This window comes from Agelaius phoeniceus, chromosome 21 (genome assembly GCF_051311805.1).
Source record: "Agelaius phoeniceus isolate bAgePho1 chromosome 21, bAgePho1.hap1, whole genome shotgun sequence".
NCBI lineage: Eukaryota > Metazoa > Chordata > Aves > Passeriformes > Icteridae > Agelaius > Agelaius phoeniceus.
Genome location: NC_135285.1, coordinates 6716950 through 6744244, shown reverse-complemented (window position 1 = coordinate 6744244; position 27295 = coordinate 6716950). Strand labels below are relative to the sequence as shown.

General features: G+C 57.6%; 2 protein-coding genes across 6 annotated transcripts in view; both read right to left on the bottom strand.

Annotated features, from left to right (window-relative positions):
• Positions 1-738: 738 nt before the first annotated feature.
• NCS1 (neuronal calcium sensor 1) lies at positions 739-22220 on the bottom strand. Its single transcript, XM_054646259.2, has 8 exons — positions 21829-22220; positions 8910-8934; positions 7307-7445; positions 6754-6832; positions 6556-6644; positions 6180-6257; positions 5537-5653; positions 739-4892 (listed from the first exon to the last, which is right to left on the bottom strand). Exons 1-7 carry the CDS (start codon positions 21890-21892, stop codon positions 5555-5557), a joined length of 573 nt encoding a protein of 190 aa, XP_054502234.1. The 5' UTR covers positions 21893-22220; the 3' UTR covers positions 739-4892; positions 5537-5554.
• Positions 22221-23473: 1253 nt separating this feature from the next.
• GPR107 (G protein-coupled receptor 107) overlaps positions 23474-27295 on the bottom strand; it is a 45297-nt gene continuing 41475 nt past the window's right edge. For all 5 annotated transcript variants that reach the window (XM_077188916.1, XM_077188917.1, XM_077188918.1 and 2 more), the window contains one exon: positions 23474-25772. The gene's annotated coding sequence lies outside the window, so the exon portion shown is untranslated. The remainder of the gene's footprint in view (positions 25773-27295) is intronic.

The window sequence follows — 27295 nt, the reverse complement described above, 5'->3', positions numbered from 1 at the left end:
GCTGGCTCAAAGCACCCCTGCACAAAACCCCCTGCACAAACACAGCCTCCTTGTTCAGACCATTAGGGCATCTCCTCTGGCCTCCTGAAAACAATTAGTCAGCCTCGTTAGGGGAGCAGACACAGGGATGTGGCTGCCAGGGAGGCCTCGCAGGGCTCGTTTCCAGGAGAGTTGGCAGAGCAGAATGGCCAGCGCTGCACATGAGAGCCCAGTCCAGGCTGTGAGCCCCCTGTGAGCCCTGCCAGGAGCAGGGGGCTGCCAAGGGGCACATCCAGGCACTGGGACGCAATTGTGGAATATTCAGATCAAGATTCCTCTGCAGCCACTGTGTGCCAAAGTGACCCAATGGCTCCCAGCCCTCTGCATCAATGAGGAGGCTCAGAGGGGACAGGGACAGGCCCATGGCTGTGTTTTCATTGCAAAAGGAAAAAGGGGTGCAGGCACTGTGTCAGGATGGGACCCAGCAGGGAAAGCGGTGTCTGGGTAAAAGGAGGTGGGAGGAGCAGTGTATGGGGTGCCTGGAGCTGATTCCTGGCAGCTCATCACAGGTGTGGGCACAGTGCCTGCTCACAGAGCCCAGGGCATCCCTATTTGCACCTGTGCTGGTGCCATCACCTGTGCTTGGGGACAGGACAGTGGCACCCCCAGCTCAGCTCCCAGCCCCACCAGGCGCCAGGGCTGCTTTGGGGACCCCCATGATCCCCCCATATCCCACAGCACATCACAGACCACTGCCACTTCGTTACTGTCATTAAGCTTTTATTTCCACTGTCACAAAGTTCCTGGGTTTTGTTTTGTTCTGTTATTAAACTGTTTCATTTGCTTGGTTTGCTCTTGAATTCATCTCAAGACAAGGCAGCGGGGCATGCAAGCCGAGACACACACAGGCTTCATCTCCACAAACAAGGCTCTTTGCTGGAGCTGCTGCTTCCCAGCCCAGGGCTCAGCCACCCCCTGGGCAGGGCTCACCCCTGTGGGCACCCAGCCCAGGGCTGCTGGCCACGGGAGCAGAGAGAGAAGGGAAGGATGATTTTGCTGCAGCGCTGCTGGAATAGGCAGGGCTGAAACGTGGAACTGAGACCCCAAAACTGCTGCACCCCAAACTGTGCACTGATGGGGCCATCAGCTCCCTGCTTTGCCCTCAGCCCTCGCTGCTGTCCCAGCCAGACCCTCCTCTCCAATGCCCTTGGGGAGGACAGGTGAAAGATGCTCTCACTAAATGCCCCCAGTGTCCTCCTTGGGTGGGGACAGTGAGCTGGCTGCAGGTCACTCACCCATCCCAAATGACCCCAACCCTAAATCCATGGCAAGGGGGCAGCTCTGCCAGTGATTTCAGCTGCCCCCACGCCATGCCTGGCCCTGCTTCAAAGCCAGCCCTGCTCCATGTGGGGCTCAAATACACATCCCAAGACTCCAAGACAATTCCACCCTCTGGGCAGCTGCATCCCTGCCCACTGAGGAACAGTGGCCTGGGCTGGGATTGCCACAGCCTCAGCCTTCCATCCAACAGGAATGTGGTGTCCTGATGGCATGGGAAGGACCAACAGGCATCTGTTCCTGTGAGGGAGGGTGAGATGCAGCTGGTACCTGGCACAAACAGGGTCTGGGGTCCCCCATAAGCAAACACCCCCCTCCACCCACCCAGTGGAGAGCGCTCCTGGGACCAGCCTGGTCTCGTTATAAATTGCATTAATTAACAGCCTGCTCCAGAGGAAAAAACCCTTCCCTTCTCTCTCTCTTGGGTCCTGGTTTGTGCTGTGAGGAGAGGGCAGGGGGGAATTTGTCCCCAGAGCCCCCTCCCACGTTCTTGCTTCTGGGGGAAACAGCTCAGCCCAGCCCAGCCCCAGAGCTCAAGGAAAGACGGACACAAAGCAGCAACAGTCAGCACACAGACAGAAAAGTGAAAAGAAAGTACAGACATGGCATTTAATGGGGCAACACTGACAGGGACAAATGAGAGGGGGCACATGCCACAGTCACCAGGGCTGGAGCCTCACCTCTGCCTGGCTGTGCTGTGAGCCCCCTTCCATGGCCAGGGCTCTATTTTGGACAGGCACCAGGAACCCAAGTACAAACAGAGACAAACCAGGGCTTGCTGCCTGTTCCATCGTGAGCAGGTGTAAAACAAGGCTGGAATTAAAGACTCACTGACAAACCCAGTGCTCCATGCACTGTTCCTGGTGCTCTGCAGTGCCTGGTGCCCGGTGGGTCCTGCCAAGCCCTGTGCCCACAGTCCTGAGCCGTACCCAGCACTGGTGCTTGCCAGGGCACAGACCCCAAACTGCTTTCAGAGGGGGAGGGCTCACCCCAGCCACTCCACTGATGGGGAAACTGAGGCACGAGGAGGTTAAGGCCGACATTTCCAAGCACAAGATGCTCCAAGCCTTATTCTCAGTGATACCAAGAGGCTGCAGATCCTGGGGGTGGTCAGGAGGAATCAGAGGCCCTCAGTGCTCCCCAAAAGTGGGACTGGAAGCTTCCAAGCCAGGGCCCCAAATCCACAGCCAAGGGGGAACACTGGGGCAAAACATTTTGCTCAGGGACGCTCAGTGTGCCAAGAGCCCTGGCAGGGCTGAGCCCCTGGGGACACATCTGTGGGCACTGATGGAGCTCAACCCATGACAGGCCCTCCAAAAACTAAAGGCTTTCCATGGGAACAGTGTCAGAGTGAATGAGGTTTGCCTTTGCCTGGGAATTATGTCAAACGTGGCAGGGGCCATCATTCGTCAGCAGAGGTGATTACAGCAGTGTCACATTCATTGGGAACATTGATTGGCACCAGGAGGGGACCAGTCTGGCAGATGAGCATTCAACAAGTTGCAGGCACTGCAAAAACCTACCCCAGAGAGTTCCATTTTGGCCACAGAGCAACAAGGAGAAGGAGGTTTCCATGGGAGTGAGTGAGGGACACCCTCCAGAAGCACCCCCACAGTGAAACACGGGCATCCTCAGGGCAGGAACTGCAGAAGAGGCAGAAATATTGCACGTGGATGTGAGGTCAGTCTCCTTGGGGACGGGGAGAGGTGGTTTTTTATGGGCATCAAGAAGTACCACAAGCACAAAATCCCAAAACTGGGGAGTGGGGCTGCATGGTGAAGAACCAGCATCCCTTGGCCGGGGCATCTGTCCCTGCCATGCCAGGAGGATTCAGAGAATGCTGAGGCACCTCCCTGTCTCCTGCATGGTGAGACAGCTGTCACACTGTCCTCCACAGGCAGATGTCACCTCCCCTGCCAGGGGACAGTCCTGTGTCTGGGCTTAGCCACAGGAGCTGGGACACAGCTGGGTGGGAAGATGCTGCTGCCATCAGCTGGGCCAGAGATGGAAGGGTGAGGCCCCAGCGTGGCTTTAGGGGTCCCAAAAGCTTCTTGCACTCTGCTCCTGAGGGAATGCACATCTCTCCTTTTCACATCTCTCCTTTTCACATCTCTCCTTTTCACATCTCTCCTTTCTCCAGCAGAGATGCCAACTGTGCCCCACGGTGTGGGTGCTGGTGGGGCCGAGCTGGGAGCACATCCCAGAGGGGTGCTGGGTGCTGATGGAGTTTGGAGAGGCCCTGCAGGCCTGAGGTGCAGCTCAGTGTCCCCAGGTGTAAATTCCCAGCCCTTTGCCTCCTCCAAGCCGGGTGCAAGCGGCTCCGTTTGGGGTCACAGCAAAACCTCCCACGTCCTGTGGGAGTGGTGGGGTAAGGAGACACCCTGAGCTGTGCTCAGCCCAGCCTGGCACTCCCTGTCACCCTGTCCCAGCTGGGAGGGGGGCACAGAGCAAGGCAGAGCAAGGCTGCCCCTCCAGCACACCAAAGAGCTTCCCACCGTTTGCAAAGCAGAACACAGCAAAGGAATCTGCCTGAAAGCAAAACCCAGCTCTGGGCTCCATTAATACTTTTTCATGCAGTGAGAAAATGAAGGGAATGAAGGAAATAGGGATGTTCTGGTGCCCAGCAGTTTCCTCACCCTGCCCAGCTGAGGGATGGAGCTTGGTCTGCTCAGAGGCTGGGCTGAGTGAGCCCTCACTGAGCCCCCAAAGGGTGAACAGGAAAATGCAGGGAACACGGGAACAGGGAGAGGAAAAGAAGCTACAGCATCTCCTCCAAACAGCAGCCAGCCCATGGAGCTTGGGATATGAGGGGTGGGAGGAGAGGGGGGAAGGCAGATTTTTGGCTTCATTGTTATTGCAGGCTCCCGGGTCCCCGCAATAGTGTACGAGCATGTAAACCTTACAAATCCTCACCTGGGTGGGTGGACACACACACGAGAGACAAAACACAGCAGCAACATTTACAACAAATAAATAAGGATATCGATCGTCGAGATAGGCATATAAAAAAAAGCCTCACTTTTTTCCACCGAAGGGGGGAAAAAAAAAAACCAAAAAACCAACAAAACCAAACCAAACCAAAAAAGCACAATACTGTCTCACCAGAAAAAATAAAATAATAATATAATATATATCCCTAGTGAGCCGAGCCGGGCTGTCAGCGGCGTCGTGGGTGACGCCAGGACTCTGTTCCCCATCGCCGTCGGTGCCTCCCCGGCCGTCCCCGGTACCTTCGGGATCCTCCCCGCCGGCGCATCCGCGGTCCCGTCCGGAAATGTGGGGAAAAGGGAGCAGAGGGGCCCGGAGGCCGGGAGGGGGCTCTGCCCGCGGCGATGCTCCAGCGCTCCCCGGCCCCGAGCTCTGCGCTGCCGCTCAGACCCGGGTCTGGCGCGGGGAGCGTTTGGGAAAAGCGGAGTTTGGCGAATGGCAGCGGCTGGTTCAGAGTGCAGAGAGGGGGCTGAGCTCGCGCTTTGAGGGCACTCCTCGCTCGCAGGACAGAAAGGGAGGCCGGGAGGGACAGGCAAGCTTCGCACGGCGGTGGTCGGATGGCACGGAGAGCATCTTCCCCCAGGCATCTGCAGGAGAGGGGGGGAGAAGGGAAACGGGGTGAGAAGCATGGCCAGAAATTCCCTGTGGCCATCTCAGCGCAGCTGGAAGGGCAAAGCCAGAAGCAGAATAGGTATTGAAAATCTCGAAACTCCAGTGGGGTTAAAAACATCCCACCCCCAAGGCACTCCTGGACTGTGATGAGCAAAAACACTCCAAGGGACTCTGCACAGCTCCACAGGGCACAGCAAGGACCACGGGATGCTCAGCCCAGCACCTGTATGATGCTGTGAACCAGTGTCCCTGGCACTGCCGTGCCAAACCAGCTCCAGGGCATAATATAATAAGATATAAGATAAATAAACCATTTAATATAATCAGTCTCTGGAGTGTCCCCATGCCCCCAGCACGCCAGCTGCCTCCCTGCCTCCTGTGCAGCCACATCTGCCGGTGAGGGCACGAGCTGTGCCGCGGGCAAACATTTCCATCTCCATGGGATGAGGTCTGAGGGGGCTCTGTGATACGGAGAGAAACTCATCAGAATGGGGGCAACATTCCCCCTGGCTGGATTTGGGAGGGATTTCCACATTTTGGTGCCTCAGCAGAGGAGAATCAGCTGCCTGTGCTGGGGCAGGTGGGATGGGGAGTTTGGAGCCCCCAGTGCTGCACTCACCGCCGCTCGGCCCCGGGACTATACGAGCCCATCGTAGAGGGAGAGCGCCTGCACGATGGAGGGGTCGGCCTTGGAGCCCTCCTGAAACTCCTGCAGCGTCAGCTTCCCGTCTGCATTCTGCAAAACACTCCTGTTACTGCACTGCTCCACCCAGCTGAGCATCCAGCCTGTCCACACCAGCCCACACACCCTCCCCACTCCGCTGCCTCAGCCTCAGTTTCCCCACTGAGTCACCCATGGAGGGGACAGTGCCACCCTGGAGACCCTGAAATGGATGCAGGGATCCCAGAGGGATGTGGGTATCCCACAGTGACCCTGAAATGGATGCAGGGATCCCAGAGGGATGTGGGTGTCCCACAGTGACCCTGAAATGGATACAGGGATCCCAGAGGGATGTGGGTATCCCACAGTGACCCTGAAATGGGTGCAGGGATCCCAGAGGGATGTGGGTATCCCACAGTGACCCTGAAATGGATGCAGGGATCCCAGAGGGATGTGGGTATCCCACAGTGACCTTGGCAGCAGCTGAGATCTTGTGTTGGTGGGACAAGGAGGCACCTGCAGGAGCCAAGATGCAGCAAAGGGACCCACAGCACCTCCTAAATCCCTTGGCCACAGGGGAAAAACCTTCAAGCATCCTCACCTTGTCCATCATGGCAAAAATCCGATCCACCCTCTTCTCTGGCGTGTTCTCCTCCTCAGGAAGCTCCACTGTGTTCCCCTGCAGCAGCAGGACAGGACCAGGTCACACACCCACCTGTGCCCTGCCTGGAGGGTGTCCCCAGGCGAGGATTGTCCCCACACACATCAGGACAGGTGCAAGGGGACAACACTGGCACCAGAACCACCCTCAGCAGCCAGATCCAGACACTGCCATGGCCATGACGGCCACCATGGCCACAGCCCCCCACCAAAAAAGGCCAAGGAAGGAACTGGGGGTGTTTGTTTCAGCATTCCCACAGAGCTGAGCTCCAGCCCAGCAGGCACTGCTTGCCCCGTGCCCCCCCTGCCCCTCTTACCACCATCTGATAAATGGCATCCACAATGTCCAGCATCTCATTCCTCGTGATGTATCCATCATTGTCCAGGTCATACAGCTTGAATGCCCCTGTGAGACAGAGCAGCCCCGAGGGGCTGGGACTGTGGCCCCACCCTGGACACACATCCCAGCACCCTGGTGGGGCTGAGCCCACCAGCAGCCCCCGGGCAGCACTTACACCTCAGCTTCTCGTCCAGCGTGCCCCGGGAGGTGACTGACAGCGCCTGGATGAACTCTGAGAACTCGATCCTCCCATCCTGGGCGAGCAAAGGAAAGGAGGGGTCAGGCTGCTGCAGCCACTCCTGCCCAGCAAAGCCCTCCCTGCCCATGGATCCCCTCTGGGGGGCACATCCTAAAAGGCAGCAGGGAGGGAGGAGTGATGCACGTTTATCCCCAGCACTGCGATCCAGCGCTCAGAACATCCCAGCAGGAGCAGCTCTGGAATGCAGGGGGCACCACAGGAATGGGCTTTTGTCAGAACACCAGAACACCACTTCTCCTTTCCGGCTTTGCCACTCCATTGCCCTTCCCCACACATGATTCTCCCCAGCTGAAATAAGCACAGGGACTTGCTCCAGCTGTGCCGCTGCAATTTCACGCCCCAGCATGGTGGAAAACACTGGAATATTCTGCTCTTCCAGTGCCAGGCAGACACATCCCAAACCCATCCCACCATCACCACAAGCCCAGCCCTGACCCCACTGGACCCAGCCTCTGGATCCCAGACTTACTTTGTTCTCATCGAAGACATTGAAAACAAAGGTGGCAAATTTGGTTGGGTCTCCGAAGGGGAAGAACTGCTTGTAGATCTTCTGGAAGCCAGCGGCATCGAGCTGCCCGCTGGGACAGTCCTTGATAAAGCCCTTGTACCTGAGGATGGAGGGCACAGCATGGGCCCAGGAGGGCCTCCCCACTGATTTGGGAGGCTCTCCCCAGTGCTGCAATGGGCAGGAGCTGGGAAGGTCCCCAGGTGGTCCCTGTGTCTCTCCCATCAGCCACCCACAGCATCCCAGCCCTGTGGGCACCACAGTGAGGGTGGCAGAGGGGACAAGCAGTGAGTGGCACCAGTGACACCAAGTGATGCCCACTGCACTGCCCCAGCCTGCTGCCAGCCCACAGGGGCCACAGCCAGGCTGGTGTTGAACACTGGGACATGGGAGGTGACAGGGACACAATGCCCAGCCAGGACTGGCACTGATGCCACGCTGCAGCCGTGCCCTGGCAAAAAACAATGGCACAGTGACCACTGAGTTCTGTGAGGGTGCTTGGCCACTGGAACAGGCTCCCCAGGGAAGCCTGCCAGAGGTCAAGGAGTGTTTGGACAACTCTTGCAGGCACATGGGATTCTTGGGATGTGCAGGACCGGGAGTTGGATTTATGCTGATGCTTGTGAGTCCCTTCAACTCAGGATATTCTGTGATAATTTTTGCACAACCACAAATGAAAGCTGCTCAGAGGAGCTGGAGCACACAGCGAGGTTCCTGTGTCCTCAGATGGCACAGCCCAGGTCACTTCCAAAACCCATCAATGCTTTACCACCCCAAAAAGCCCTCGGTGCCAGCTCCAGGCTGGACCTGGCTGCTGGAAAGTGCAGCTGAGCCAGAGGGAAGGGGCTCGGTGGCTCTGTGGGTGTGGGCACCACGCAGAGAGCACGAAGGGAGCATGTGGGACCACATGGGCAGCACGTGGGGTACGTGGATATTATGCAACACCTCGCCCAGATCTGTCAGGCGCCCGCTGCAGCGGGACAAGGGCTGGAGGAGGAGGGGAAGGGGGTGGCGAGGTGGGAAAGCGAAGTGGCGGTGACATCTTCTTCATCTGCTGCAGCTATGACTCACCGGGTGGGGGGGAAGGAGGAGAGAGAGACATAAAGAAAGCAAACCTTGACTGGTGGGATAGGGAGATGAAAGGGAAGCAGTGGCTTTTCTAGGGCGCTGTGTTCGGTGGGGCGGAGGGGACAGAGTGAGAGCGTGGTGCTGGTGAGAAACTGTGGATCCTACCCCTGACAGCCTCTGCTGCCAAAGGGACAGCACCAGCCTCCTGCACCAGGTCACCAGCTGGACAGTCCCCATGTCCCCACGCTCTTTGGCTGCTCACATGGGGAGGGAAGAGCCACTAGAACCCAGCCCCTGTGCAGGGTGTGCAAGGAAAACCCCTCTATTTTCTGCTCTCCCCTGTGTGAGGCAGCACCTGCACCCCAATGCAGGTGCACCTGCCCACACCTCCAGCATGTCCCGCCCTGCCCAGGCAGTGGGGTGGCTGAGTGCCACCAGCTCCTGTCCCCTGCCCACAGCCCCATGCCCCAGCCAGCTCACCACCAGGAAGGGCACTCACCACTGCTGCACCTCCTTCTCTGTGACTGCGAGAGAAAACAGGAGAAAAGAGAAAAAAAGAGACAGAAATTTAGTGCTTTTGCAGTGACAGCTGCACCTCTGCACTGCCCATCAGAGAATTCCCTGGGGAATGCTCTGGGGCTCCCAACAATGAATTCCCTGGGGAATGTCCCAGGGCTCACTGGCTCCATGAGCTGCCAAATTTTCCCCATGTGGCAGAAACTGCTTTTGAGGCACAGCCTGGGCCAGCCCAGGTGGTCCATGGGGCCAAGGCTGCAGGTGCTGGGGAGCCCAAAAACCAGGGAGACTCCCAAGATGTTTTACGTTGTGCTCAGGGAGTGCAGAACCACGAAGGAACATGAAGGGGAGAAGCTGATCATGCCTGGGGAGGATCTGGCCCTGCTGCCTCATCTTCCCAGAGCCAAAACATGCCCGAAAACATCTGGCAGAACATCTGCCCGGAGGCGGCTCAGGGAAGGGACTTGCCTGGCCCTGACACACTGAAGGTGGGCACAGGCACAGCCCCAGGGCTGGCATCCCCCAGGTACCAGATGTCCCTGGAGAAACATCCTCAAACCCATCCCAGCACACAGGGCTCTGGAAAAACCCCCAAAATACAACAAGCTAGCAACAGACAGCACTGGCAGCCCCAAGTGTCCCCAGCCATGGGTGAAGCTGCTGAGATGGAAAATGTCCTCAGCAGAGGGAAGGCTCTGAGGGGTGCTGGGCAGGGGCTGGCCCTTGTCACTGCGTGTCCCTGTGCAGGAGCTGTGCCTGAGCCTCCCCACAGCGGGGAGCCAGGTGCCAGCAGGTGGGCACAGGGGGGAACGGCCTCTTTTGTCATTTCCTTTGCATCTAAATAGCGACAAAAGAGCCGCGGGTCTGAAAGGCGCGGGGATAATGAGGCGAGTGGAGATGTCAATGTGCAAACGGCTGATAAAAATAGAGAGCGAAGCCACACCAACAGATGCCAATTACCTTGGATGGCAAGAAAAATAAAGAAAGCAATTTTCCATCAGGAAGATTTGTAACGTGCCCGGCAGAAGGTGCAGAGCTCCGAGGTGAGGGCTGGGGCAGCGGCACTGGGGTGGCTGGGAGGGCACACAGCGGCCCCCACCTCACCACCAGCTGGATTCTGGCTCCAGCACCCCTGCCAGCAGGAATTTCGATGCCCAAGGCTGTCCCCATGCGTTGGAGGGTCCCTCCATCCCAGCACAGGGGTTGCTGGAGGGACAGAGCCTTGAATTCCCCATTTCCCCTGGGGTTCAGCCAAAGCAGCACCCACTGTAGCACCACGGAGTGTTGGACAGCAGCTCCCCAGGAGAGGAGACACAGGCACAGGGATGCTCAGCATCTGGGATGGAGGACGTGGAGGGCTTTGGCAGTGTCACAGGAGGGATTTGGAGGCTGTTTGGTTTGGGCACACAGCAGTCTCTCGGCAGGAGGGAGGCAGGAAGGACACGCTGCATCCAGCAGCCAAGCTGGGGTGGGTTAAAACATCAATCACAGCAGTTCCAAGAGATTTCCCCATCCCCAAAAAAACCCAAGAAAGGTTGCACAGAAGCATCCATTCAAAAGAGAGATGCTGAGTGACATCTCCAGCAGGAACAGACCTCCCTGCACACACCTGCATTGAGACAACAGCGCGACCTCCACCCTGAGGATGCCCAGGGGATGCCCCAGGCACCAGCTCTGCAGGCCCAAGCACCCACGAGCACCAAGGAGGGCAGGTGGAAGGAGGAGGATGAGGGTGAGCCCTCAGGGCAGGCAAAACGCACGGCAGCAGCAGCCGGGGCTGCAGTCAGAGCTCGGCTCAGCCCCTCCAGGCAAATCGCCTTCTGCTCTCTCTTGTTCGGCTGCTTTTCCCCCACCGTGCTATTTTGGGCCCGGGAGCTGCCTTTCAACTCCAGCAGGAAACAATTAAGAAATTGGTGCTTTTTTTAGTTCGGGAGAGATGCTGGTAATGACAGCTCGGGAGGGAGGGCCGGAGCCAGCTCCCCTCGTGCCGCAGGAGATGTGTGATGCTCCCAGGAGAGGCTTTTCCGACGGGGGGAACCGTTCAGGTGCCAGGCTGGGAATCAGCGCAGGGCTCCCGAGGAGGGAATTGTTAATGTGCATCCTGGCATGGAGCCACACGGAGCCCCATCCTTCCCCCAGCACACTGGCACCGCTGCCTCTCCTCCAGCTTTGTGTGCTGGGGAATCCGTGGGGTTTGTCGGGAGCGTGGCCTCATCTCCCAGCCCTTGGAAAATCACCCAGCTCTGGGTTCGCCCCTCCACTGCCACCAAACCTCCCGTCTGAGCAGGGGAAGAGCGTTCCCAGGGCAGGAACACCCAGCCCTGGGGCAGTGGCTGAGCAGTACCTGCCCCCTGCACCTGCCGCGATGGATCCAGGACCTCCCGGCTGCCACCTCCCAGCCACTCCGACCCTGCTGGGGTCACACTCCGAGTGGCACCGATTAGGAATGCTGATGCCCGATGTGCAGCCACAAAAGCCTTGGGGAGACGCTGCTGCGTGCGTGGCTGTCCCGAGGCTGGGGACAGAGGACACAGAGCGGGGACAGGGCGGGGACAGGGCTGTCCCTCTGCCCTGCATTGCCCAGCCGGGCTCACAGGCACTCCCTGTGCTGCATTTCCCTCCCGCGGCACCGATCACTGCTGAGCCCACACACATCAATTCTCAGCCATATAAACCTCGGCCAGGTGCACCCCCGATCCCCCAGAACAAGGAGGTGACCCACAGCAGCCCCCCAGAGCCCCCCACCGGAGCAGGGCCGGGTCCCACCCGAGCCAGGGCCGGGTCCCACCCGAGCCAGGGCCGGGCTCTGCCGCCGTGCCGCGCTCCGGGGCCCTCCGGGTCGGGCTATAAATAATGCACGTAGCAGCTCGTTAGTAGCAGCGTGCCCCGGGCTCCTCGGGGATGAAAGGCGCTAAATAAAGGCAGAGCGTTATCGTTTGTTATGAAGCGCAGCTCTGGAAGAGGCATCGCCGAGCCGGGAGCCCCAGCGCCGCCCCGCAGGCGCCGGCCCGAGCGCTCAGCCCCGCTCGGCAGCGGCGGCACCGGGCAAAGAACGGGAGGGAGCGGGACTGTGAGGGCAGGAGCGGGGACAGGGACAGGCACCCAGAGCAGCTCAGGAGCTGCCGCACACGGCCAAACCCCCTCCAAGGGCCCTCTCTCTTCGCCGGGCGGTTCCTTTCCTATCCCACCTCAGGGGGGGAGGTTTCGGCGTCTCTCACACAGCGCAGAGGGGCAGAGCCTCGGAGCAGCCCCCAGCCCCCTCCCCGCAGCTGCCGGTACCTGAGTCTCCCCCCCACCTCTCCATCAATCGCAGGGGCACAGGCGAGGAGTGACAGCTCCGTCACCACCCGCCCTCCGCGGGCCCCCTCTCCTCCCACCGCCCAGCTGCCACTGCAGCAAGAATCAGCTCTGGTTAATCAGTGCTCAAGCCTGTTAATTTGTGTTTTCCAGGCAGAGAGGAGAGGAGAGGAGGGACCCGGGACTGCAAATCCCCATCCGTCGCCCTGCCGCAGGGAGCTCGCTGGACCGCGGCGGGAGGAACCTGGATTCAAATGGTTCAGGAACCCCTGGTCACGGTGGGATGTATGAGGTGATGTGATGTTTTAGCCCCCCAGGGGCTTGGTTTGTGCTGACATCCCTTCCCCTGTGTGCAGGGCAGGGGTTTGGCCGCGGCCGCAGGGTTGGACCCTGAGCAGGGCTGTGCACACTCGGCTCAGCCCCGTGTGCCAAAACCAAGGGCACGGCCCTGTGCTGGCGCAGGTTTGGCTTCCCGAAGGCTCAGCAAGCACCGTCCCCACGCAGCAGCAGTGAGGAGTCTCCCCCGAGCCCCCACACGTCCCCCCTTGCCCCAGCTGCCCCCCTGATCCCGCGGGGCCGTGGGCACCGCAGCCTTATCAGAGAAACCGGTTAATTATTTCCAGGCACAAAGTGCTTCCCTCACCACCACAGGGCACTGCAACTATGCCAGCTCATGGGCTGTGCCAGCACCGCACACTGGGTCATGGCAGGGGCAGTCCCGGGGCATTGATTTCCCCCGGGGATCTGCTGTGGCTCCTTCACAGGGTCCCCGGGCATCCCAGTCTGGGGGAGCCGGAGCACCACCCCAGGATGGGGCTCCCGTCGGGTTTGGGGCTGCCTAAACCGGCTCTGGGTGCTCAGAGCAGTGCCCAGGCCGGGGGAAATTAAACACCCACAATGGGTGCTCAGGCGTGAAGGAATGGGGCATTTATGCACGAACTAAGTGGGTACCCATGCCTGAGCCAGAGGGGCACTCATGCAAAAACAGAGCGGGAGATCATGCGTGGACTAATTGGGCACTCGTGCATAAATTATGTGGGTGCTTCTAGGTGAACTAATTGGGTGCTCATGCATGAACTGCCCGGGTGCTGCAGCGAGAGTGCAAGGGCTGCTCATGCACGAACCAGCTGGGGGCTCATGCATCCATTTTTTTGGGCATTCATGAATTCCCGGAGCGCTCATGCACGGATTAATTCAGCAGTCGCACGTCCGTTCGCTGGGCACTCCTGCGTGAGCTAATTGGGCACTCATGTGTAAATTAGTGTAATTAGGAGATAACACACTTGTGCACGTACTAATTGGGCACTCAGGTGTGAGTGCATCAGGTGCTCATGCATGAATTAATTGGACATTCAGGCGTGAGCTAATTGCAGCCACGTGCGCCAATTAATTGGGCACTCATGCATCAACAGCCGGGGCGCTCATGCACGGAGCGATCCAGCGGGAATTCGCTGGGCAGCCATGCATAAATCCAGCTGGGTGCTCGTATGCAAATTATTAATTGTGCGCTCATGTGTGTGTTAATTGGGCGCCCATGCGTGAATCAATCGGGCCGATGCTGATGAGCCCGGGGTGCTCATGCGGCTCCTCACGGGTAAAACCCCCGGGAGCTGCGGGCTGAGCCCCGCACACGCTGCAGTTCATGCCCAACGCACTCCGCCCCTCGTCCCGCCGAAACACACATTTAAGAATTTTCTGAGCGTCAATCTGACACGAACTGCACTCTCAGCACCATCCCAATGTTAATATTGACCCATTAGGAGCGCCCCGCTCCCTCCCGCCCGGCCCGGCTGCGTGTGCGTGCTCACCCGGCTGCACTCCAGCCCCGGGATCACAGAGCCAGCATCAGGGTCTGAGCAGCCCCTGCAGAATTCGCCTCTGGTCCCTCAGAGTGACCAGAGCTCGGCACAGCAGGCACTCGGTGCAGATTTCACACCTGCAAGCAGGGACACAGCGAGGTCCCGTCGGTTTGGACACAGGGACCCAGGGCCAGCCCTGGCTCTGCAGAGTGAGTTCCCTGGGCCAAACACATCCCAGCCCCAGGGGCCATTCCCCAATTCCAGGCCTTGTCCCTACAAATCACTCAGCCAAGAGCACGGCAGCCGCAGTTGCAGGTGAGTGCAGCACTGGGGACTTCATCCAGCCCCCAAAATTGTCTGGTTTGGGGCACCTCCCTGCAGAGAGAGCAAAATGCCCTGCATGCCAGGCCTGGCTGGGGTCACCTCTGGCAGCCTGGGCTGTCAGGTGGCTCTGTGCAGTTTGGGCAGTCAGGGGGAAGCACTCAGGGACAGCTGAGCATTGGCACGAGGTTCCTCCCAGTGCCCTGCCCCAGTTCCAGCACCAAGCCCCAGCACAGAGCCCAGTGCCCACGGGAGCTGCACGGTGGTGGAGGGAAGGGGTGAACTCTTGCAGGCTGCCACGGGCTCAGTCCTCTCCTGGGACTGTCCATCAGCCCATCCTGGGGCACTCAGAGCTCACTCAGGTCCCTGTTTGATGACAGTAACTTTTAGGATACACCACACATCAGCACTTCGGAAATTTGGGTAGTTTGGTCGTGATGATGTGGTCTCCTTAAAATTCAGGTTGAATTCCTTAATGATGTCCTAGTCCTGTGATCTCTGCCGGCTCTGGGGCCACCACACCACCCCTGGCTGGGCTTTGCTCCTGCTGCCATGGACAGCTCTGGGGCAGAGGCAGTAAAACATGACTGTGGCACCAGGGTCACCCCCATGCAAACAGCTGTTGCTGGAATGTGACTGATGTCATTTTCTTCTGCTCCCAGCTTGCCCCAGCCACTGCTTCCCCAGCTCACCCCGTGCCCATCCCTGCTCCTGGGATATCACCCACACACCGGGGTGTCCCTGTGTGGGAGCTCATCCCTGCAACATCCCCAAGGGATTTGGGAGCAGCCCCCAACACAGCCAGGGCTGCCTGCCTGTCACAGTGGGACATCCCCATCCCAGCTTTTCTCTCCCCATCAGACACAGGCATCACCAGCACCTCGACAGCCTCCAAGACATTTGAGCTCGAGCCTGACAGAGTTATTGGTGTCATTTGTTACTCTGGGCCACGGAGCAATGCTCACAGCAGCACCAGTGTTTGGCACCCTCCTCACCAGCATTGCCATTAGTGGTCTGCCTTGCTCCCAGGCTGGATAAACAGGTCCATGAGCAGCTCTCATCTCCCCCGGGGCCGGTACCAACAGGAAAGCCAATATGCAGCTGAAATCCTTTTTAGACTTTATTAAATATTTAAGGGCCCGACATTAGGCTTTGGAAATTGGGTTTAGGAAAAAAGCAGAAGTTGTTCTTTGAAGAAAAGGCAGGAGAGGAAGGGCAAAGACAGTGCCTTCATTTGGAAATGATGAATCAGGCTGAAGCACCCCCACAGCAGGAGCTGGTGGCTGGGGCAGGTCTATCCCAGGGTTGAATCCCAGCTTCCCCACGAGCCAACACAGCAATGCCTGGAGGGGCAGAGGGTTCCCAGTGCTGCTGGGAGCAGGGATGGAGCAGCCCCTCTGCCCAGCCATCCAGGGGCAGCTGTGTCCTGCCATCTGCTCAAATCCATCCCTTGGCCACAGGGATCTCAGTGTGCTCTGGCACTCCAAGGTGCCATCTCCAACCCAAGGAACAATTCCTGCCCTGGCCAGGGGAGAAAACTCCCCTCTAGACCAGTGTGGGCAGTAGGAAGGAAGTGCCTCTGGCTCAGCCATCACTCCCTGGAGCCATGGGAAGGTCAGGAGGATGCTCAAGGCAAAGCCTTGCTGGCAGCAGGGCCACCTCCGCTGCCCTCCCGGTCTCTTGCAGGCATCACTGTGCACTGAGGGGGCACACAGAGACCCAGAGCAGCTCCACCAGGTCCAGCCATCGATCAGAAGATGCTGCAGAAACAGGTGGATGAAGCACAGGCAGCCCTGCTTCCAGCAGGAGGTGTGGGGAGGGAGCCCTGTGCTGGCAGCACCAGGCTGGGGAGCCCATGGCAGCGATGGTGATGGAATTGCACAGACCATGCCCTGGGGCTGAGCCCCCATGGCCACCCCTGCCCAGGGCATGAACCCTGGCTTCCCTTACATCCAGCTCCCTGGAAGATCCAGGAGAACAAGGAGGGGAAGGAGGAACAAAGCAACCCCCCAAACGTCACCCTGCTATCAGAGTGAGCGTGCCCAGAGGCTCCTCCCTGGAGCAGCCGCTTCCTTTGATGCCTTCAGAGCTTCTTGTTTCACAACCTTAATTATAGCGGCAGCAGCAAAGGTCAGGAGAGTGGTTAAGCAGATCCATTAACATGTCAGGGGATAAATGAAATGTGATTCTTGTGATGCTGGAGCAGCAGCAGCAGCCAGCGTGGCTGGCGGGGACGGCTGCTCCGCTCTGCCGCAGAGGAAACCCTCAGGGTGTCGGTCATGGCTCCCCCTGCCCACCCTGGCACTGCAAGAACCTCCCAGAGACTGCAGGCACTCCTCAAAACTTGCTTCTGAAACCCTAAAACTTGTTTTGTTTGCATCTCCCTATGGAGCCCCAGGTCCATGGGCACGTGGGATGCTCTGGGTTGGATTCACTGGGAGCAGGTTGGGGTTGCCTGGGAGAAGGAGCTGGAGATTCCTCCAGAGCACCAGAGTCCTCCAGAGGCAGCCCAGCAGGTCCACATCGATCTTGCAGTGAACCTGCACCACAGCAAACCCCTTCACAGCTCTGGCTGCAGCAAAACCAGGCCCCAAACAAACTCCAGCCCCTGGGCATCCCTCTGGCACCTCCTGCCCCTTGCTCTGCCCCAGTGCCCCAAACAACCCAGCCTTGAACACTCCCAGGGATGGAGCAGCCACAGCTTCTCTGGGCAACCTGTGCCAGGGCCTCACCACCCTCACAGGGAAGAATTTCTTTCTGATATCCCATCTAACCCTGCTCTCTGTCAGTTTGAAGCCATTCCTGCCTGTCCTGTCACTCCAAGCCCTGTTAAAAGTCACCCACAGTGACAATTTCACCCAGCCTTTGCCACTGAGGGTAACGGGTCTGTGGCCACCTGGCCAGCTCACCCTGCTTTCTGCTGGATGAGCAACAGGAGGGATTTCAACACAAACCAACCTGGCAGAGATACCCAGAGCCTGGGGCCAAACACTTTGGAGGCTAAAAATAAACCAGCAGCAGTGGGGGGAGCTACCAAGGTCCCTCCTCTGCTCCTGCCCACTGCCCCAGCCAGCACATTTCCTCAGCACTGTGGTGGCACGATGGAGCAAAGCCCCAGCCTGGCTCAGCCAGCAAGGAACCGATCCATTTTCCTGGCTGAAAACTGCTGCAATCGTAGAATTTCCTCTCCTTTCCCAGAGAATTCCACCCGCCACCATATTCCCCTGTAACTACAAATCAGTATGTTTATAGTTTGCTCTTAAACTAATGCCCTTTAATTCCCTGCATTACTGTCGAGCAATGGAGCCAATTTTGTGGCTTATTGTGAAAGAGCAGAAAATGATGATGCTGGAGTGAGTTGAAAATCCACAAAATAGATCACAGTGGGTGGGATGCGGTTCTTGGGAAAAGAGCATCTTCCTCGCACCCACTCTGCAGCCTGGCTGTCATTTTGGCACCCTCACCATGGCTCCCACACCTTCACCCGAGCCCCACTGTGGCCTCAGGAGCACCAGGAGCAGCATCCCCAACCATCCTGACCCCAGCCTGGCCCCAGAGCCACGCTGCTGCACCGGCAGAGCTCTGAGCATGCCTGATTGCTCAGCTATTGCAGCCTCAAAAATAACACTCAGCTAGGTCTGGACACGGGCAACAGCTGTGTAAAGGGAACCCTGAAAGCCAATCTTCCCCAAAATGACTGGGAAAAAAGAGCTAAAAGGTGCTCTTCTGAAACAAGTGCACGTTTTTAAGACTGCTTCATGGTTTTAAGGGTTCCTGGCCTGCTGTGAGTAGGGACATTCAGAACTGTGTTTCTCTCCCAGTTTCTCTCCCCACACCAAGTCCTTTCCACCCAGGACATGTTTTGTGCTCCCACAACTTCATTCAGGCTGCAGCCACACCTCAGGACCTTCATAAATCTCCAGCTGAGCAGAACCCTCTGACCATGGCCCCACAAGGTTCTTAAACACAATCCCAAATACCATTGTGGCCTTAAGCCGTGAGCACCTGGCCCAAGTTAAGCTCAGGTTTAAATCCCCATGGAAGAGGATGTGATCCAGGGAGGATGGTGGTTCCTTCAAGTCTCAGGACCTCCTGGGACACACCAGCAAACTGCATCTCTGAGCTACCCCAAAGAGGCATCAGAAGGATTCATAAATTAATTATTATCAAGCACTTTTTAATGTCTATGAAAGCACAAAGAATTACATAGTTTATTATTCAGTATTATTATCACTCCACATTGACTTCTCCTGCATGCTCCTGTGTGGCACCAGCCTGGTCTCCAAGGAGGGTTAAACAGCCCTGCAGCCTGGCAGACAGTGGAGCTTGGCATTGCCAGGTATTCCTGGGCACTCAGGTGCCCAGAGACACAGAAAGGCACACGGAGATGGGTCCAACCCAACAGGACTTGGGCAGCCAGCCCTTCAAAGAAGCCCTTCTGCGCCTTTAGGTGTCCAAGTGCCATTAAAATCTGGCCCCCAGCACTGGAAGTCAGGAGCAGAGTGGGGAGGGGAGCCAAGGGATGAGGTTTCCAGGCTCCTGCCTTTCCATGTCCAGCTCCCAGCAGGGCCTGGGACGACCTGCTCTGAATGCACACAGGAAAACATTTCTCACAGCTCACAGAGGCCGCTGATGGCTGCCCTGCAGTATCCTCAGCTCAACCTCCCTGCCCACAGCTGCCCTGGCACCTGAGCCTTCCCCTGCTCCTCTCCTGGCTGCTCCCACCTCCTGCTCTTCCCAGGATTGCTGCAGCTGAGGCAAGGCCAGAGAAACACCACAAATAGGGGATGGAGAGCTCAGAGGGGACAAGGGACACAAGAAGCCACCAGGCACTGAGGAGCACCAGGGGAAGCAGATATCCTCTGTGTCCCATGGATGAGATAAATTAGCAGAAAAACCATGTGGGTCAGAGAGAGGGAGTGACATTTCCCTCTGATCCTGCAGAACTGAGAGGGGGCTTTTTGGTATTTGCTTTGTTTTGTGTGGAAATCCATACAAACAGAAAATGATGCAATGGAAGGAAATCCCAGCGTGGGAGAAGCCCTCACGTACCACAGGCACAGCCCACGCTGCCACAGGAACCTCCCTGAGACAAATGCAGGCTCCCATCAGTTTGGGCTGCTAGAGACATCTGCCCAGATGTGCTGTAGCACCAGCAGGAGCAGCACCACACACAAGGCAGGGACAGCACTTGCTCAGCAATGTGGCAGGACATGGGACAGGCAGCACAGGCCAGGGATGCTCTCGTGTCTGCCAGAAATGAGCCTAAATACCAACATGCTGTGGGAAAACAAAACCTTTTCCAAGCAGGCCCCCAGAAATTCTTGAGCAGGCCATGGATCTGTGTGTCCCCTGCTCCAGCTGTTCCACCAGCCACAGCACAGGGGCCTGGATCAGTTCCTCCCACTGTACTCAGCACAGCCCTGCCCTCCTACCTGCCTCTCCTCTGCCTGGCTTCCCCAAAACACAGAAGGAAATTGGTATCTATCCAGTCTCCCATGGTCTGAAGATAAACCAGAGGCTCTCAGCCGTGCCTGGGAGGGCCCTGCAAAGCCTTCACCAGACAAGGGAATGCACGCTTGCCTTGACAGCTGCAGAGAAGGGGCAGAGGCTCACAGCAAAAGTAATTAATCCCAGAGACAAGAGGTGGAATGAGCAGAGCTCAACAACAGGCCCTGGAATCAGTGACAGCTCTCCCTGACAGGCACCACACACCAGCCACATACTGCTGGGGCACGTTGGGATGCTGCACCAGACTCCAGCCATGCAAAAGGCCATGTGCTGCTGGGTGCTGCTGCCTCAGCTGCACAGGTACAGGAATCCTTAAAAAGAGGCAGTGAGAGGTCCAGAGCAGGCAGGCAAAGCTCCAGACAGACTGGAAACTCATTGAGGGAGGGATCAGAGGACCACAGTCTTTCTTGGAAAGGGTGCAGTAGAAAGGGGAGGGCACCCAGAAGAGAGGAGCAGAAAGTTGAGAATGAAGTGATTCAAAAAAGCAACGACCTGCTGGCCTTATCCAGCAAAGAGCCATCCCTGTGCCCAAAGATGTTGGTTTCACCAGTGCTGTGTTTGACTGGCTTTGGCTGCAAGTGATACATGGGGCACCACTGCCTGTGTGCCCTGTGTCAGCACCTTCCTGGGCAGGGGAGCCGCCCCAGGTGTGCAGAAAGGCCAGCACACAGGAGATCCCCAGCAGACAGGGCTGTGCTGGGGCTGGCAGTTCCCAGATCCCTCTCCATCGGAGACCAGCTCGGCACAGCGGCCGCACAGGGAGCGGGGATTGCAGCACAGCACTGCCGGCACCTGGCCCGGCGCGGCTGCACTCGCCGTGGGCGACAGCTGCAGTGAGGACACCAAACCCAGCTCAGCTCCAGCGGGGGCTGTGCCCACCTGGCACCGCCGCCTTCTCACGGCTCCCTCCCCCCGAGCACTTTGAGGAAGCCCAGCCAGGGTACCCCAACCTCTCCTCCCATCACGCCCCGCTTGGCACTGCGGACATGCCCCCGGCACCTGCCCTCCTCCCGCCGGCGGTGCCAGGCAGAGAGCAGCCCCGCGTGTAGGGTTGTGCAATGCACCAGAATTGCCTCTTCTCCATATGGGAGAACTTGCTGCATCCTAATCTATTGCCTTTTTGGGTAAGCGCTGCCGTGGGACTGCAGCAATGACAGAGGGGAGAGCTCGCAGGTCTGCTGCACGTTTGGGGAATATCTGCGACCTGCAAGCGGGGAGGCAAACTTAATCCACCAAAGCCTTTGTTTCCTTTGTGCATCCTTCATGAAAAAAAATGATTTTTCTAAAACTGGATGGCTGAGGCACCAGCCACGTTAATTAGATTACGGTGGAGGTCCAGACGGGAAAGCCACTCGTTCAGAAAATCAGGTTATTAAACCGATACTGAGATACTCAGATAAATATCGAACTCGCCCGTGTCGGGCTCTTCTCTCCACTTCAGAGCGCAATAACAAAGGGAACCCCTCCAAGTTACGCACCCAAACTTTGGAAGGCACCCAGAGGCTCGGCACCCTGCTCCGGGAGCTGCTGCCGGGCTCCGGGGAGGCAGCGCGGGCACCACAACCCCCGCGGCGGGCCCTGGCTACCGGGGCCCGGGCAGCCGGGGAAGGATGCTCGGGGCAGGGCCGGGGGGCGGCGAGGGAGGGCGCGATGCTCCGCTGGGCGCCGCGGGCGGGCAGGATGCGGCCCTGGCCCCGCCGTTCCCGGAGGCTCAGAAATAGGCCACGGACGATGGTTTTTGTAAAAAAACAGCGCGTTCCCCTGGCTCGCTGCCCCTCTCCGTGTCTCTGCTGCCTTATGGGTTTTTTCCTCCTCCCAGGCCAATCCCTGAATTCTTCCAACAAAGCCCGGCCGAGCCTGCGCCCTCCCCGGGAGCGGCCCCGCAGGAGCCGCCGCTCGCCGCGGCACCGACCCGGCGGCAGCGCGGATCCCATCGCACCCCCGGCATCCCCCCGGCAGCCCCCGGGCACTCACAGTACGTTTTCCTGGTCAGCTCTTCCACAACTTCAGGCTTCAACTTGCTGTTGGATTTGCCCATGGTGGCGGCAGCGCCTGTGAGCCCGCCGCCTCCTGGCCTCGCTGCGGGGCACGGAGCGGCGGGGCCGCTGCCTCGCTGGGGCTCCCGGCCCGGCTACATCCCGGGGGGGCGGCGGCGAGGGGGGCGGAGGGGTCTTTGTTGGCGGGGTTTGGCCGCAGAGCCGCGCTGCGGGGCCGCGCTGCGTGTGCGTGTCCGTGTGCGTGTCCGTGTCCGTGTGCGTGTCCGTGTCCGTGTGCGTGTCCCCGGCTCCACGCGCCCTCCCCGCCCTCCGCCGCCGGGCGCGGAGCGGCCGCGGGGGCGCGGAGGGGCGGGGGGGCGGCGCGCCCCGCCCCGCGCTGCGGGAGCGCCATGGGGATGGTGATGGGGAGGGGGCTCCGGCACGGCCCCGCCGCTGCCAAAGGCGGGAGGACCCCGGAGGGAGGGGGATTCCAAACCCCCCCCCCGCCCCCGAGCCGCCCCGCGGGGATCGGCGGAAACGCTCGGAGGGAAATGTCGGGAATCGGGGTCCTGCTTGGGGGGGTGATGCGGAGAAGGGGATGAGGAGAAGAGGAGGTGGCGGTGGGAACACGGAGCCTGGAGTGAGGCTGAGCTCAGCGTCTGGGGGTGACCTTGGTGGGACATCAACACCTCCAGTTGTAGAAGCATTTTCCAGCCCCTGGGCTCCCCAGATGAAGAGGGGTTTGTTCCCCACGTGGAGGAGTCGGATCGCTGTGGGTCACTTTCAGCTCAGGATGTTCAGGCTGAGGGCGGGGTTTGTTCAGCCCGAGGAAGAGAAGGCTCTGTGAATACCTTAGAGCCCCTTCCAGTGCCTAAAGGGGCTCCAGGAGAGCTGGAGAGGGACTTTGGACAAGGTCATGAAGGGACAGGACAGGCAGGAATGGCTTCACACTGACAGGGGGCAGGGTTTAGATTAGGCATCAGGAAGAAATTCTTCTCTCGGGGTGGTGAGGCCCTCGCACAGGTTTCCCAAAGAAGCTGTGGCTGCCCCATCCCTAGAAGTCTTCAAGGCCAGGATGGATGGGGCTCTGAGCAGTCTGGTTTAGTGGAAGGTCTCCCTGCCTGGAAAGAGGGTTGGACTAAATGATCTTTAAGGTTCCTTCCAAACCCTTCTGTGCTTCTACCATTCTCTCACACCAGGGCTCCACTGAGCCTTCACTCACTCTCTGCAATGTGTGCACTTCGAGGGATGAAGTTCAATCACTTCAAAAGCCCCACAGATTCAACCTACAGCAGGTTTGTGGTGCAGCCAGGAAACCATACAAGTGTTCAAAAACAGCAGCACCCAGCTTTTCCCCACCTCAAACCCGTGCAGGGCTTTGTGCCTCCACAACAGCTCAGTGTCTGTGTGCAGTCATTAGCTGTGCTGATGCACACGATAAATACACTTTTCTTCCTGCCTGTGTTGCAATGAGGGCCCTGCTGGAGCTGCCTGGGCATGCCTGGACTCCCGTGGTAGCAGCCAAAGAGGGGGAAAATCTGTGCCTGGATACAGCAAAACCTGTCTGTGGGGCTGTGGAGAACCCAACACAACACACACGGCGTGTTTGCAGAGGACACAGAGGAGCACAGCTGACACAGCACTGCTCTTTGCACCTTTATTGTTTTTAACCAGCCAAACGTTGCCTGACACTCGCTTCTCCAGGGATACATTCCCCAAGTGGATGTTTCTAAAATGCCTCGTCCTCCATTACCCAGCCTCGCACAAATGAGCTCATTAAGGCAGAAGAGGATAAAAACACCATCACCATGTCCCAGCAGCAGCACAGCCTGGGGATGAGCTGGAGGGATGGCACTGAACACAGGGGATTGGCAGCACGTAGCAGCCAGAGCCCTGTGAGCCGTGTCTCCCCTCCAGCATCGGTCCCACAGTTGCTTCCAGCGTTTGCGTGGCTTTTAGGGACAAAGGCGTGCCTGTGACTCCAACAGGCCTCAGCAGATTCCAGTCTAGTCCCCAAATGTGCTGCAAAACCATCCTGTGTAGCCCCTTTGCTGCCCATCAGCAAAGCTCCAGTTTTTGCAGTATTTTCCTTCATCTGTGCTCCCTGGGCTGTAACCACATCACAGCAGGGGTGTCCTTTTGTGTGCAGAGCATGACCTGTCAGTGCCCAGCTGGGGTCCAGCGAGGTCCCAAACCTTCCCTGCACAGCACGGGCTCTGCTGCTGCAAAACTGATTTTGAAAGGATTTAATTCTATTTAAAACTCTACCCTGCCTCCATCACATGAAACGCTGAGGAGAGAACTCAAATCAGACAGACGAGAGGAGAAAAGTAATCGGAAACTATGCAAGCCAGTCACTTTCACTCCCCAATTATTAGCTTTAACCCTATTACTGTTTAAATAACAACCCTAGTGACATTTTCAAGAATGAAGTGACATTTCTGAAGGCAGAAAAACACAGCCCAAGCCTGGAAAAATTCCTGGGGCCGACAGGATTGAAATCTGAACAGTGACCGGGACACAAAACAATCGTGCCCAGCTGAGTGTGGTCAGTGTGCCCGGGAAGGAGCTGGGTTGTTTGCTCAGAGGAAAATCCACTGCAGGCCAATCCTTGAGAGTAGTTTTGCTTCATAAATCCCCCTGGCTCTCTCTTCCAAGACAGACCTCAGGCACTGCTCACATCTCTCACCACCAGCAACTGCAGGACAAGCTGAGAGCCAGCCCTGACCCGGGCTGGCTTTTTGATTAAGCAGTGTGTGCTTGCAGGGCTTCCGCTGTCTGATCCTCACTGCAGCCATGGAAATGAGCATTCCCTGGGCAATGTTTGCTGTTGCTGCCGTGGTCAGAGCGGGTTCCTGCTCCAAGGGAAGCTTTACCCCTCCTGCCACACCACTGCTGGAGGCTGGGATGGATCCAGTACTGCACGTTCTGACTGTAAATGCTGGGAGCTGTGTGGGCTGCACAGCCCAGTGTGTGTCTGCAGAAAGCTTTTCCTTCCTCAGGTATCTGCTTGAAAGTGTTTAATAAAACCCCAGAGTTCTTTTTGCCCAGGACACAGCAAGTCTGTCAGGCTCAGCCACGCAGCAGTTTGTTCCACGTGGGCTCACCAGGCTGTGCACATTTAATCAGCATCCTCAGACGCCATCACGGGGGTTCTCCCCAGCTCATCCTTCCTGATTTAATTGCCAGGATTGCAGCTGCCTCGTGGGAATAGCATTGCATGCATGCAGCGAGGTGCAGACTGTCCTGATCTCCTGTGCTCACTCTGTGCTTCATCACAGATGGTCTTTCCTTTCCCCCTTCATCCTCCTCACTATGTGCTCAGACCTAAAAAATCATTGGTGTCACACAGCCCGAGCACAGCACCCACTGAACCCCACCTTGGCACGGCTGGAGCTGTTTGTGGGGTGGGAAGCTGAGGATGGGGTAGTATCCAGCATGGCACGCTTGCACTCCAGGATGTGCTTTGACGCAGGAGCTGCCCCAGGAAAGGGAGAAGAGAGGCAGGGGATGGACCCTGGTTAACCCCTCCCATCCCCTTCCTCGCTCCTCCCCTTCCCAGGGCTGGACGAGGCGCCTCGCAGGGTCCGTTCAGGCTTCTCGAAATCGCTTTTTCCTACTGCATCACGAAACCCACACATCCACCCACCCATCCATCACAGCTGTCTTTGTGGCCAGTGTCACCCCCGGTCCTGGCAGCTTGTGAACATCCCCCTTCCACATCCACCCACCCAAAAACAAATCGAGAAGATGCTCCAAACCCAACAGACCACATGAGCGAGGAATCTGTGACTGGAGACACCAGCCTGGCAGTGAACTCACGGAGTAGAGCACACACAGCCTGTAGTTCGTGCTTTTTTTGTGGAAAAGCCAAGTTTTGCTCAGAGTTTTCTTGTGCCAAAGCAGGAGTGGGTCAGCAGGGGAGTGGTGAAGCATCAGAGCCTGGAATAGGGAAGGAACATACACACAGAGGAGATTAATTATATCAACTACAAAAATAGTTGCTATTTTAAGGTTAATGCTTGAGTGATCTGACTCAGTCAGAAAAAGAGCCAAAGGAATTATTGGCATTAGTGCTGGCTGCTCCCCCAGACAAGCCATGGTCACCGCTGGCACAGAGAGCCACCAAAATAGCTGCTTTTCCAGAGGGTTTGAACGAAAAAATGCCATTAGAGTGAGTTCAACATCCTGGTGCAACAACCACAAGCACAGGAATGCATCGGCTCTTGCTGGGGACACCCTCGGCTTCCCAGGCATCACCCGCATCTCGGATTACAACCATTTCACATACGGATGATCTCAAGGCTGTGAGCAGCGTTCCACAGGACTCCACAGCTCCCAGCTCACCAACCAGGGTGTTCCTGAAGCTGCTTTCTGCTTGACAAGATGCGAGTGAGCTGCTCTTGCTTCGCCCCTGGTATCACTGCAGGTCACAGCAAGCACCCAGAGCTGGCATTTACCAACTGCTTTGATAGCTGAGCTACATATGACTAAATAAGAAAGCCTTCAAAAATCAAGACTTATAACCCAAAACACTCCAAGACTCGGACTACAGCAGCTCTAATGGCTATCGCTGCCATAAATTAATTTCTATGGCACAGCACTTTAATGCCAATACATCACACGGCTGCAGAGAAACGCGACAGACACAAAACACTCCAGGTTTTTGGGAAAGTGGCAGCAGGAATGGTGCCCTGCAGGCTCTTTCCCCAGGAAATGGAAGTGTAGATATTGAAATGATGGCCAAATGCAGGGGAAGGTCTGGAAATCAAACTGTGCCAGGGCTGCACGTACAGCTGTCGCTCGAGACTGACACGCAGCCGGCACGCTCAGCGTTACAATTTGCTACGCTATTAATTTCTCTGTTAAATTCTAGTTTATTTTTTAAAGCCTGCATTTTCTTTACAGCCTCTGGGGCTGTAATTGTTATGCTAATGTAGGAACCCGGCAAGGGTGGCTGTGGTGAACTCATCAGCTGTTCGTTCTCCCGTTGCCTGCAGTTTGCAGCCCTGGGCTGAGACAAAGCCAAGCAGGAGGAGGTTTTGTGGATCTTCCTTCGTGGCACACCACAAATCCCGGCTGGCAAGTGGGAAATCACCCTTGTTCTGCTCCTGCCATCCTCATCCTGCAGAGCTCAGCCCAGCCACCTTGAGCTTGATTCCAGACAGACTGAAAATAAAAAAAGGCTCCTTGTAAGGACAACCGAGGAGTGCTGTGCACTTTGTCTGGGGGAGATAAGATCACAGTCACAGAGGCAGCAGTAGCATTTTGCAGCAAAGACTCCACTGGCACCCTCAGGGCTGGAAAAGGGGTTGGAGGAGCTGTTCTCCACATTGCTCTCCACCCACTGCAGGTGACTTGAGCACTGCTCACCAGCTCTGCTGCCAAGCTTCAGCAGGGGGCTTTAATAACAAACCCCACATCTGTGACAGAAGCGTCCTTAAATCTGAAAGAGGTTTGGAGCA

What these genes read in the sequence shown, in the direction of transcription:
- NCS1 (XM_054646259.2), bottom strand. Translation starts at nt 21,892, where the DNA reads ATGGGCAAATCCAACAGCAAGTTGAAGCCTGAAGTTGTGGAAGAGCTG. An exon ending in GCTGGACGAGAAGCTGAGGT is followed by an intron (nt 6,645 to 6,753) that starts GTAAGTGCTGCC and finishes TCTGTCTCACAG; the next exon opens with GGGCATTCAAGCTGTATGAC. An exon ending in TTTTTGCCATGATGGACAAG is followed by an intron (nt 5,654 to 6,179) that starts GTGAGGATGCTT and finishes AGTGTTTTGCAG; the next exon opens with AATGCAGACGGGAAGCTGAC.